The sequence below is a fragment of the Plutella xylostella genome, chromosome 27 (assembly GCF_932276165.1).
Source record: "Plutella xylostella chromosome 27, ilPluXylo3.1, whole genome shotgun sequence".
Lineage (NCBI taxonomy): Eukaryota > Metazoa > Arthropoda > Insecta > Lepidoptera > Plutellidae > Plutella > Plutella xylostella.
Genome location: NC_064007.1, coordinates 3,156,018 through 3,170,178, shown reverse-complemented (window position 1 = coordinate 3,170,178; position 14,161 = coordinate 3,156,018). Strand labels below are relative to the sequence as shown.

Sequence of the window (14,161 nt, the reverse complement as noted above, 5' to 3'; positions counted from 1 at the left end):
GTATTCAAAAGTACTTAAACTAAAGCAGACAAAAAATAAAAATAAACTGAACTCACCAGGACATATCCTTTCGGTTTTTAAGAGCAGCATATTCATTGAAGTATTGAGCTGTGGATAACTCTTTTGAAGCAATTATCCTTGTCTCTGTGGTCTCTTCACACCTTTGTTCTACAGCTGTCCAAGGCCTAAGCGTAATTGTGAAGCCTTAACAGTTTGTCTTCTTCATCTTTCTTATTAGTCCGTCTGGTAAACGAAAGCTTGGAGATAGAGGTGAAGACCTGCGCCTCGGGAGGAGCTTCAACAGACACGTCCGTCACGCGACTATGATTTGGGAGAAATGGCCGAAATCTCAGGCTATGTAGCCGATTCCTTGTTTATTTTTTATCAAGTTACTCGGATATAAATAGTATTCGCCCACTCAATTGTTAATTAATGAGCTGTGCTTATTTACCAATATATAGGTGGCACGGTTACATGCATCATAGTGAGTTATTTAATTTTAACTACGTTGATGTCTAAAATTAAATAAATTACTTCTTATCATTAAATAATAATGTAAGCTTGTCTATTTTTAACCAAACTCGTAACTGAAAATTTTAGCCAACTATGATTAGGTATATCCAAAATTAAATAACTTACTTATTATGAAACAATAATGTAAGCTTGTCTATTTTTAACCAAGCTCGGTGTAAACTATAGCCAACTATGATTATGACTAAAATTAAATAACTTACTTACTATGTAATAAATATGTAACTTGTTTAGTTTCAACCGAATATGGTTTTGGTAATTTTTAGTCGAGTTGGTAATTTAGAAATAGACGAGTACTTTGTTAATAATAGCCAAGAATATTTAGCAATACTTGCTTGTACAATATTAGCTAAGCTTAATTGCATAATTTAAATATGTCTTGATTGAATGCAGCTGAATAATTTTTTACCAAGCTAAATTGGTACTTTGCTAAAAAATATTTTTTTCAGTGTAAGACTCTCGCTCGTATCTCGCTTAGTCTCCGTATAAAACAGTTTGTATCGCACCCACGTGTCGAGCTTACTAAGCTTAGGAAAAATAAAACTGAAGGGCTAGCACGGAGCTCATTTAAGATGGGACAAAAGTTTTTCATCGCGCTCACTCACATCGCGTCTCGCCTCAAGCGAACAACGAAGCAACCATGACGGAGAACTTTTGTCACGTATTAATTGCGTCCCGTGCTAGCGCTAACCATTTTTGAAGCGCTAACTACGGCTCTATCTCGTTGTATTAATCGTGCCGATTGCCCGTAAATTATTGTTCGTTCGTTCGTCAATTTAGAGTGACCCCCCCTCACCTAAGCACGTGTTGTCAGCGCGTGTAGAAAGATAATATCCTCTTTGAAAGTGTACGACAAAATTGGTAGGAAAATAACCGCACCTAATTTTGTTTAAATAACGTCTGTAAATAATCGATAGGTTCTACGGCGTCATGCGAGCATTATAAGCGTACCTACGTTAGATAATGTTTTTTTAAAGTATGAATTATTTGGTAAAGGAACGCCTAAGTCTGCAAGTATTTTGTGGAGGCAACGGTCCAGTGTCTAACTTGTGTAAATCTATCTAAGCTTGAACTTACGTCCTACTCAGGCTATCACAGCGCTGCATACCATACTTAAGTTCTGCTTATCTTGACTGCTTAGTTTTCAGATGTGAAACTGACAGATTACCTACTACTGTACGACTATGTTGCCTGTTTTAAGCCATAATATTCATACAACACCAACGACCTACATTAAAAAAATTCACACGTGCCACAGTCGAAACATATTTATCCCACAAACATTCTGCCACAACTGATATCTATGAAAGCTTTCAATTTTCATGCGACAAGCCAATCCGGACAGCCCGCATCAATTTATTGGCTATTTGGTATACATAAAAAAAACAATATGCTCAAACAATTCATGAATAAATTGACTGTTCAAATATGAATGGTTATGCTTCATTTGCCATAGCTAGCCAGTTAGGATAGCTAGATCATTGCGTGATTGTTCTAAGGTTCTTATTACGGCTTATCATTGACTGTGCTATCCCTTCCCCAGATTGGCTATAGAAATAGACACAAACCCAATAATTTAATGTACCTATGTAGGTACGGTGGACTGCGCCTAAAAGTATACAGGCGGAGTTTTTAAAATAGCGATCCCTGATGATGAAGGGACCAGCTACATCTGTTATAAATCTGGGGACGTGTTGTGTGTGATGTGTGTAGCAGTGGTGTTTATGTGGATGTGCTTGAGCCGCATGTGAGCTTGAGATCGCTATTTTAAAAACTCCGCCTGTATACTTTTAGGCGCAGGCCACCGTACATATAAATGTGTTGGGAATTGAAAACTTAGTAGGTGTAGCTACATTTAAATGATCCAATTCGAATGGTATTTATAAACATGCGTTCTAAAACGCTGTAACTGCACCAAATAATGCACCAAAACAAAAGACTTTAAAATTATTACGCTACGTACGTAACGAAGCTAAAAGGCGTTAAATGATGCCGTAGATAAACTGAGCACTTAAAGACTTTCTTCACCTAATGCCGTAGATATACGTAGAAAGAAACCACAGTATCTTCGTCATTGGAGCAACAGCGAGGTTATGCGACAGACTTGATAAGTTGCATCTATTGTTATTAATTATTAACTGAGCTCTCGCAGCCGGCCAAGTGGAGAGGCACTAGATGAAGAAGAAGAAGAAGCCGCCCAAGATCGAGCCAGATGGAGAAATCTTCTCAAAGCCCTTTGTCCCTACTGAGGGACGTCAGGATGGATGTACAATAATTATGTATATGCATTTAATCTATGTAGGTACTCACTTTCACCGCCCGCATTAGGTACTTTTCGTTTTCCGTTTAGTACGTAACCTAGGTATATATTTTTTCTGTTAGGGCTATATCTGGTTTGCCTTTAATGGTTAAACTGATAAAAGTAGACGGATAGCCGGTACTTATTCAATAAGTACTAGCGACATATGTTTTTCTCAGTCGACTCGGCTCTGTTCATCTCATGAAGCTTTATTATAACTGGAAATATTCCTGCAGGGGAATACATTTTCAAAATCGAATACTGAGAAAAGAATATTTGACGTGGCAATATAACTTTATATGAAGTTCTGTAGGTACATTTCATTTTCCATAGGTAGAGGGGTTATTCATGTCAAAGGGATTATTGCAAAAAGTCAGTCGCATACTCGTAACTACCGTCATAAGTTTAACGTGTCTCTGTATCTGTCTGAAACGGCTGCACCGATTTTCGTTTAGTTTTTTTCGAATCATAGAAAATGTAACACCGAGTGTTCTTAGTCATTATCATCGAAATCGGCTCAGCACTCCAAAAGTGATGCGACTGTTACTGTTAAATGTCGGGGTTTTTAACAGTGGTTAGTTCAGTGATGGTCCAATAAGACCAATAGAGTTTTTTTTATCTTGTAGACAGCCAAAACTACATAATACACTCATGTATAGACTGTATAATTTGCCGCCACGGCCATTAGTGAAGTCATCAGTTGCAATGTAAAAGGCGGTAAGTGAGACTTTCGACCGCTATCGTCGGTGTCAATCTTTCATCACGTATGCTGCGCGCGCAATGTTGCGTCCATTTTCACGAACGCTGCCTGGTTAGGGGTGTCAATAATGTGTTTGAACTTAATTTATTATCTACAGGTTCTTAGCGACCATAGCCACAGTTTTACACATCTAAATATTGGTATTTTGTTTGTGCGTTATTATTTATTTATTCTTTTATTGCACAATATATTATAAAAGTATTTTTTTAATTATGTACAATTATGTACATTATTGCATTACTATTTTTTATGTTCGTCTACAAATGTTATATAATCAAAAATGGTATAAATAAGTACACGATAAGTTGATAAGACGATTAACTAGTTCACTAACTATGAGAATACTGAAACCTTAAGTTACGTATGAAAATTATTTATTATTCAAATACATAACTAGATAGAATAGGTTTAATAACGAGAAGTTTATTTGTCCAAATCTGTCGTCTTCCATTCTATAATATTCTATTAATGTACTTTTTTCTTGTTATTTGTTAAACTTTATTTGTATGTGATTAACCTTAAATTGAAATATAAAATCTTAAGCATTAGGTACATTAAATGGTAGTGGTAAGTGGTAACCCTAACAAATACACATTATTTGTTTATGATCAGTGCGCGTAACTAGAAATGGCTTCTGTGTGGTTTAGCTACTTCAAACTGTTTACAAAGAAAACCTACTCACCTCAATAATTGTAATAGATTCCTATTAAACTGTTTGTATGTAGGAAAGGGTATATATATTAGTAAAAGCATTTGACTTTGACTTCGGTCGATGGGTCACGGAGTCGGTTAAATGTTTTTAACCTTTCGAATTCGATGGAAAAATACATCCTAACGACGATCACTGACAAAAATGTACCCTACAGAGCTCTCTCTTACCACCCTAACATCCAGTTAACCATTTCCTTCGCCCACTCAACACACTTGTCTGACAACCCCCCCTCTAGCCCATACACTATGTACTATCAGGGAACCTGCCCGCCTGTTTACTACATACACATTCGGAAGACGAGTTGGGTACAAGATGCCCTTTTGAAATCGGGCCATATATATAGTAGATAAAAAAAGTATAAACACAACACAAACATTTAATTTAAAATTTAACACCCAAAACACAAATAAAGCATCTGAATTGAATGAATTTAAACAATTATCTGTCCCGATCGGGCATCAAACCCAAGACCTTCACCATAGCAGTCAGGGCCACCGCTACACCATTCGGTCTTACCACACATTTCCACGACGGTACAACGCACGTCCCTATTGTAGTATGAGGAGTCCCTTTCATACGTCTGAGAAAGGACCTCGTGACGTCACGAGACGGAAGCTGTCGGCTGTACAATGGAATGTAGTCGGGGTTAGAGCAGGGCCCCAAGTCTGCTAAGGAATGGCGGCACAGTTGTGTGTCGGCAGCATTGGTTTCGCACTATAGGCATTCCCTATCTGCGTTTTAGAGAATATTTATTGCATATTTTTTAAAGAACTAACGTTAATAATCAGTAATAAGTGTTAAATGTTTCATATTGCACTACTGGGACTCACTAACCAAGAGAAAACTGATACCTAAAGTCGGAAAACTATTCAGACGACACAGCATTGAGCCGCAATTCCTTAGCAGACTTGAGACCCAGGCGATTTTACCTCATGTGGAATAGTCATGGGCGAGAGAGGAAGCCGTGGCTTTGCTACATGATAGAATGGGCGGGAGTGGCCAGCGTAGAACAGCGCTTGGCGAAGAATAGAGAGGAGTATGTAGAGCTGACCGCCAATCTCCAGTATTCGAGACGCATTAAAGAAGAAGGAATAGTCATATTGGACTTGCTTTGGCGGACAGGTTAGCCTGGTTTACTATAAAAGTTGATATTGTTTGTTCATTATTATTCGTCAAAATCGTTTCAGCCGGGGCACCTGCAGGCTCTAAAGCCTAACACACCCACCTATGTGTTTTTTCTAGATTTTAAGGCCCCACCTTATTATGATCTCACTGTACCATCTAAACATGTTGGCTGCAAAATACGCATGTTTTTATACACAATTAAATTTGAAAAATCGACGAAGACACAGAACACCACTTAGCGAAAATGTGGTACGTAGGCTAAGGTCTACCTACTAGACTCTTTATAATAAAACTATTGAAGTTACCATTATCTAACATTAAAAAGTTGCACCAAAAGCAGAAATTATCATAAGATATCCGTGAAATAATATAATAATAATAAATAATACCTAAACAACATAATCACAATTTCCTCTTATTTACCCAAATGGCAAAACTCGTGCTAGGCCTTCTGACCGCTTATGCCTTGCACTACGCCTCCAAGGGCCTACGAGACACGCGCCTCTGAAAAGAACCACAAGATGGTGGCATCCTTTGTTCCGGGGATCGTATGTTATGTAACTTATTCGTGCCACCACATATTTTATGTGCCTACCTATGTACAACATAGGTACAGTCAGCAAAAGATGCATCCATTTATGCTAACCCAGCGCAATCAGATTGATCCAAATGAAGTATTTTTCATGACACATATCATCCATAAGATCATACCACACCATCAAAACTTAAACGAATACTCAACGCTGTCAAACGCCTCATAAATGTGTCAAATCTTGATTTAAACTACCATTAAACAAGGTTTTCATTTTTTGATAGTAACACTGAAAGTGTTTGCACTGAAGTGGCGGCATACATATTTCTTTAGCTGACTGTACATACTACCGCAGGACTACCGCTTCATTAGAGGACATTTTGTTGTGTAAGGGCTTTTTATTTGTGTTGTTAGTGGCGTTGTTGTTGAATTGTGACCGTGCGAGTAGTAACAGTGAGGAATACTGGGATTGCTGAAGGGATACACATGGACATTATTTTAGTCGATTTTTACAGCGGATAAAAACACTCGGGAAACTTCGTCACATATTCTCCTCGGCCATTCCTCAGAGCCTGAAGACAAAAGTCTTCAACCAGTGCGTCCTGCCAGTGATGACGTATGGTGCAGAGACGTGGACACTGACGGTAGGACTGGTCCACCGATTTAAAGTCGCTCAGCGTGCTATGGAGAGAGCTATGCTTGGGGTTTCTCTTATGGATCGTATCAGAAATGAGGTTATCCGTCAGAGGACTAAGGTTACTGACATAGCTGTCAAAATATGCAAGCTGAAGTGGCAGTGGGCTGGTCATATCTGCCGAAGAACCGATAACCGTTGGGGTAGACGAGTTCTCGAGTGGAGACCACGAACAGGCAAACGCAGCGTGGGACGCCCTCCTGCCCGCTGGACTGACGACCTTAGGCGGGTGGCGGGTAGTGGTTGGATGAGGAAGGCCGAGGACCGAGTGTTGTGGCGCTCCTTGGGAGAGGCCTATGTCCAGCAGTGGATGATTATTGGCTGATGATATGATGATATAAAAACACTCACCTGTCATCGTTCAAATTCTTCAGATCGCTAAGCTCCAGTTCCCTCCTCAAGTTGGAGACTTCGCAGAGAAGCATGTCTCTCTCCGTAGACACCTTCTCCAGCTCAGCCCGCAGCCGAATGACCTCATTGGTGAGATCCATCGTCGCCATATTGACGACTATCGATACCCACTATCGACACAACACATCACTACTCACGACACCCGGTAACCGATCGACCAATCACAATCGCACATTTTCGAATTTCGAACATGGGTCACTCGCGGCGCGCGCTCAATTTAGGGATGCGTGTAACTTTTTCGAATCACTGCCGCTCGCATCGTTGGAATCTGAAACAATTAATCGTCGGGTAAGTTCGCATGAAATTCCGCAATGTTGGGATGACTGTTCGGAATGGTTTGCAAACAAAGTCTGTACAATGCAGGGCATTGCAGGGGCCGGGTATATGAAGCGCGGATGGAGCGGGCGGGATACATAACTGGAATTATTCTTTTATTACTATTTGTGCTCGCCTGGCCTATTGTAAGTTTGTATGTGGCATGTTTGCCTGTTGGTTATTGAGATTCCATGTATTTTATTTACATTTAAGTATATATTTTTAGTGCTAAATCAAGAAAATTTTGCAGTGGAAACGTGTATCATTATTTATTATTATTGGTTAGAGGTCACCTTTTCATTACGAACCCAATTACGATGGTGTTAAAATCGGTGTTTAATTTAAACAACCTCGCATTCGTTTAGGTGATTTAATTTAATTTTCGCTCCACATTTACATGCAGATTACTTTCGCCAAACAAAAAAAGGAAAATTGACGGTAAAACGAATAATTAGTTAATTACGTATTAAAAGTGCTCTTTCACAAAATTGTGTGTTGATGATTGTACTTCTAGATAACTCACATGGTAAGTTTCTTATTTTGCATAATTAGGGCTTATCTGTACGTGTATCTCTTAATTAAATATAACCTCAACATTTCTATAAAATACTTGCAAACAAAACGTTAGTAAGTATAATATATTTCAGAGGTCTTTACGATAAGTGATGAGGCTTTCTGTTCCCGCAAGCTTCGATTCTCCTTAAAAAGTTTTCCCATGGGAATTCAACGAAAAAAGTAGCATATGTGTAAATACACGGTGTCAGCAAACTCCATACCAAATTTCATTAAATTCGGTACAGCCGTTTTGACGTGAAGAAGTAACAAACATTATTAAAATCTTTCGCCTTTAGAATATACTAGCTGTTAAAAAGTTTTCTCGCGGGAATTCCGGGATAAAAAGTAGCCTATGTTCTTTCTCGGGGTCTAGTCAAATTTCATTCAAATTCGTTCAGTAGTTTTGGCGTGAAAGAGTAACAGACAGACACAGTTACTTTCGCATTTATAATATTAAGTTAGGATGTAGGAAGTAGGATTTTACTGTAAGGGTTGTCAGTGCCAGTCCAGCGGGCGAAGGGCGTCCCACGTTGGTTACAACACCACATAATTATAAGGAAGCATCTTCAAAGGGAAAAGGTTTTACTTTCTCAAGGGAGTTATGTCAAGGCACGTTTCAACTATGCATGTAACATAGGAAAAGGGAAGGCTGTATCATAATTAGTTACATTACATAATTAGGTATATAGATACATACGGCTGTTATTGCATAAATGACCAGTTAATGTGGTTAATATGATATTAGACAGAAGTAATAATTATACTGGAACTATGTAATATAATAAAGTAAGTACTTATGAGTTACTTTAATTAAATAAAAAGTTGTTGGTGTAAGTATCTCTGGTAATTACTTACTCAAAGCAAATTACCTAGGTTAGATTCCAGGTACATTATAAGCACACAAATTACCAACGATAATCGGAAGTCTAGTTGTAATTTTTTCATGCTTAACTATAATTTTTAAACTAAAATTAGATTGTGATTGGCTAGACAAGTTCTGGTAGATAAAAATAAAGCGACATCTCTGAACACTCGCATGAACTAACGGCAATGACTGCATGTCGACGCGTGTTAGAGATAACAATCGAGATCGATAGACACATGTGTAATGTATACTAAGCGCACCAACAGATGGCGCCACATGTCAGTAAACAAACAATGATTTAAATACGAGGTGGAAAACTGAAAACCCGTTTCAGTGAAAAGTGCAATCTGAAGTTTATAATAAAACTGACCTGTCACCAAAAGCACGGATGGCGAATAAAGCCCAAAAAGAAGTGGCCTACGGTGAAAATCCAATTAAAACTTTCATCGGTCTGTCAGGTACAAAAAAGTGGAATTGGGTTAAGTCCCCCCCCTCTCCCGACTGCAATGTAAACATTGTAAGGAAGTAATAGTTTTAGCGGAACTGGGACGTCGGATTTTAGTTACACGTATGACGTAACACTTTCGATATAGACTTTAATCGAGTATTCCGATCCAAAAATGGGATGTTATGAGTTTTGATTTTTTTTTGTCTTCCAGTACACCGACGCTATGCACTGTACAATACAATACAATACTCTTTATTTGCACCAAATTTAAACAGAAACAATACAAAATAAAACCAAAAAATAAGAACAGTACAAAAGGCGGCCTTATTGCTTATAGCAATCTCTACCAGACAACTGTATGCACCCGTAACTATGAAAAGGCACTATAACGTGGGACTCCTCCCGCTCCTCCGGCCCGCTGGACGCCGCTGGTAGCCGGTGGTGGCTGGATGAGGAAGGCTGAGGACAGAGTGTTGTGGCGCTGCTTGAGAGAGGCCTATACTCAGTGAGCAGCAAGCAAGTAAACCGCGCCACTAGTATTACTCGTATTACTCAGCAGTGGACGAGTACGGGCTGATGATGATGATGATTTTAGGAAACAATTAATGTCCAAAATAAAATTCAGACTAAGGCAGTTCTCACACTGCCACACAATACGCTGTGTGTGTGAATGCGTGGAATATTGGTGGTAAAGTATCTCCGTCAGTTCACAAAAATTTTCTCAGAGGTTTTATTTAAATTAATAATTGACTTGGTTATACTGAGAAATAGAAACTCGTTACTTTGGATTGGATAGTAATCTATCCTAAGATAAAGTTACCGTCAATTTAATCCAATTTACCCTTGTTATAATCACATCAACAAGAGAACATAATGTATTCTGACAAACATAGGTTTAAATCATATTATGTTGTATAAAGTTTCGCTTGAGGTTCATTATTGTTTGGGTGTACCCAAGTTACCTCAATATGTACCCGATTTTATCTCCAACTCAACTAAGAAGCAATTAAAAATGAATCTACATTTTCAAAATTATTAACATTGGTTAGGTATTGAATTAAGTAGGTATATATACGTAAGGTAAAAACCACTATTTTGTAAAAACCCAAAAAATCTCTGCCGATTGTAAAAAAAAATAGCCGTGGGCAGAAAAAATCTTCCCCTAAGGACCCTCGGAAGGACAAAATAAATTGAATACCCCAACATGTAGTCCCTTTTACGGAACGTGATAAGTACCTACTACTAAAAGCCTTATAAAATACAGCAACGTTTTAGGAGGCTATAGGTAAATCAAAAACACAACACGCATACCTACATAAAAAATATGAAAAACCCCTAAGTTCCCAAGGTAAAAAGTCACGTGACCAACACAGTTTCTATGAAGAAGTGAAACATTTGTTTCCAAATCTTCAAAAGTTGTTTACTTCTACATTGATCCACTGAGTCACCTCCTTTCGGCTTATACAGGATGTTACAAAAGTGGTAATATACTAAGGCGAAAGCAGGTCACTGGGGGGATCATTTTGAACAATTTTTGAAAATGCGACTTACCCTGTACCTCACCCTCTACCCTTTTGAAACACAAAATATACCTTTAACCTCAAAATATACGGACGTCGCACCCTGGGCAGTCAGCAACAGACGCTAATCTGACTGGCTAAATGCCAATTTCTCCATTGTCGGTTTGATTTATAAATTAAACGTCATCTCCATATAAAATTCATGACAGATGTGTCAAAAGTTAACCACTATTCCCTAGTTACGCTCTAACCGAGAATGGAGAAATTGGCACTAATCCTGTCACCACGGTGACGAACCCTAAACTTAGCAAATGTGTCACCTTCTTATTAAAAAGAAGAAGAATAACAGAACCATTATTCAATTAGAGTAGGCCCCCAGGTGATTGGTTTTATACGTTTATACAGTAGGTTACAGGCGCGTTCTAGTTACTTTTAATTGTTTTTTCTCTAACGATGTTTGCTCTGAAAAACTCGTTAGAAGCGTTTTTATGACTGAAAGAAAGTGTTATCAGTCTGATGTTGGAGTTCATTTCAAGTTGATTGAGAAAGTAACTATTGACTTTTGATTTGCGAGCTGTAATTAGGTTTACTCAGCACAATGGAAGTAATTAATGAAGCTTGATAAATGATAAACTACGTTTTAAGACATCATTATCATCAACAGCAGGTTATCGAGCACTGCTGGACATAGACCTCTCAGAAGGAGTGCCACGACACTCAGATGATTTTAAACCTAGTAACAGAAATATCATATACGCTGCTGCCTTGCAGAAAGGAACTTTAGTGCCAATTTCTCCATAGTCGGTTAGAGCATAACCAGGTATTAGTGGTTGACTTTTCACACATCTGTCAAGAATTTTATATGGAGATGACGTATAATTGATGAACCAATCTCTGGTCGGTCAGATAACCGACTATGGAGAAATTGGGGCAATGTCGACCTTAATCAAGTGCATTGCTTTGACAGTATACGGACAGCAAGGGTATTTATAAGTATAGATTGAATGTCAGCATTAGCTTAAAGTTCCTTTCTGCAACTCGGCAATAGAATACATAATTTAATTGAAAACTTGGTACGTATATATGTGTAACTATACTGCAAACCATTTTTTAAATATATATATAAAAAAAACATAATTACGAAAAAATAAATTTAGAGGAATTAGCTCTCATGGATCCGATACAAAAACAAAATAATATTGTAGGCCTGCTTAGTGCTTATTTATGTATTTATACTACTTTAGAAAGTTTTAATCACGACTTTGACAGCTAACTTTTAAATTAGAAAAGGAGGCAAAGACTAAACACTGAAGGCCAAGATGCTGCTAAAAGTAAAGTCGTGTAACACTGATTTATATTTTATGGTGAACTCAGTGTTACCCGTAGCGGGATAGAAGCTTTGATCCTGTTCAATCTATTTCGGGGAAGTTTCCTAAAAATATAATTCACAGAAATTTTACTAAGGTACTAAGGTTCGAGCTTGCATTTACCTTTATATCTTTTTGTGCTTCCTAAAAAGAAGGAAACTTTTTAGCTTTTAACCATCTTGGTAATCATTCTGATTAATATATTTTCGCATGTAAGAAATGTATTAAAAAATATACAGTTTTTCGGTCCATGTGCCGAACAACGTGTGTTTTCAGAAGCGCTCGTATCTAAGGTGAGAAAAGAAACCCCAAAACGGATGTGTTATATATTTTAAAGGTTAAAAATCCTTTTTATTCTACACTAGCTGTTCCCGCGAGCTCCGCTTCGCCTTAAAAAGTTTTCCCGTGGGAATTCCGGGATAAAAAGTAGCCTATGTTCTTTCTCAGGGTCTAGACCATATGTATACCAAATTTCATTCAAATCCGTTCAGTAGTTTTGGCGTGAAAGAGTAACAGACAGACAGACAGACAGACAGACAGACAGACAGACAGACACAGTTACTTTCGCATTTATAATATTAGTTAGGATAAGTGGTAGGAATGAGGGTCATTGAGTGAAATACGCTTTCAACGAGAGTGCGGGTTCGCCACACTCGTACGAATCGGGACGAATGGACAACGGGTTAAGCGGTTCTCACACGCCCCGCAACACTCTCCGTGTTGCGTGAATATCATGCACGCACGTAGATGCCTTTTCTGTGCGTTCGACTGTTCGTGTTTTGTATACAAACGGAGATACTTACAATCAACTTTCGGACACGTACGTACCATGCATAATCCTATATTTTTTTGAAAAATATGACGGCAGTTTTCTTTATATTTATAATTCATGAATATTGTCATTTGAGTAAAAAATTCTATTTACATCTTTAAGAGTCTCCTCCTTCAGGTGCCATTACTAAATTCCACTCTGTATGTATCTATATGTATATACATAAATACATACCTACTTATACCTCAGGTACGAAAAGGAAAATTCCGCTTAAGGCTGTCACTAAAGCTGGAAGAAAATCAGAATCTGTCCAAATCTAGTGAGGGGGGGTTGAGGTATGCGGGGCGTTCTACGGACAATGACATGAAATTTTAACATAGTACTCGAAAACATAAAAGTGAAGACATGCCACTTTGTTAAAAATATACTAAGTAAGTAATATTGTTTTGTGATACGAAAATATTTATTTTTATTTGAAAGTATTTTTAATATTTAATAATTAATTATATATAAAGTCGTACCCGTGCCGATATTTATACAGGTTGTTGCAAAAAGGGTTTAATACTATGCCGAAACCTACGTGTGCAGCATGTTATTGATGTTATTTCTAAGCCAGGAAATGAAATCAGAATGTAAAAAAATCGCGAAAATATTATCAGAGTTTAATAGTTCAGGGTGTTGTATTAAACTCTGCCCCCGTGTAATAAAAAAAGTATAGTTAGCCGAAAGGGCGTTACTCAGGCGTCACTCTGAAAAACTTTTATCCTACGTAATTTTTTATATTCATGAAAAAAACGCTTCTTCATATAATTTTTTTTTGGTCACGTGACCTTTTAGTTAGACGACCTGTTTTTTTTTGGTGTTTCAAAAGCAGAACAGTAGTTTGCAGAACTCTGCATATACAGGGTGTCACAAAAGGTTACGTAGCTGGCAAAGGGATATGGGGAGGTCACCAGAAAAATAATAACATGTAAGTACCCCCGCAAGGGAGTACATTAGTACAAGGCGAGAGTGTGTATTTTTTTTTTTTTAAGTACTTATGTGTATTTGGGATATGATAGAAATAATATTTTTGTTTCTTAAAAACCAAAAAATTTACACCTTGCTGCGCTCTTTTGCTCACTGTAAGTACACCTACAAATATTGCTGTATTAAAAAAAACGGTTTTGTTATAACGATTATAAAAAAAAAGTTATTTTCATGTCAAGGAGTCATTTACCTAATTACGATTTCACTCAACAGCAGGTGAACTGAA

General features: G+C 37.7%; 1 protein-coding gene across 5 annotated transcripts in view; it reads right to left on the bottom strand.

Annotated features, from left to right (window-relative positions):
• The window catches only part of LOC119691836 (IQ motif and SEC7 domain-containing protein 1), a 147,428-nt gene that overhangs the window by 74,033 nt on the left and 59,234 nt on the right, over positions 1 to 14,161 (bottom strand). For all 5 annotated transcript variants that reach the window (XM_048630959.1, XM_048630969.1, XM_048630961.1 and 2 more), the window contains one exon: positions 7,005 to 7,332. In XM_048630959.1, the coding sequence (XP_048486916.1) occupies positions 7,005 to 7,153 (149 nt within the window). In that variant the 5' untranslated portion in view covers positions 7,154 to 7,332. The remainder of the gene's footprint in view (positions 1 to 7,004; positions 7,333 to 14,161) is intronic.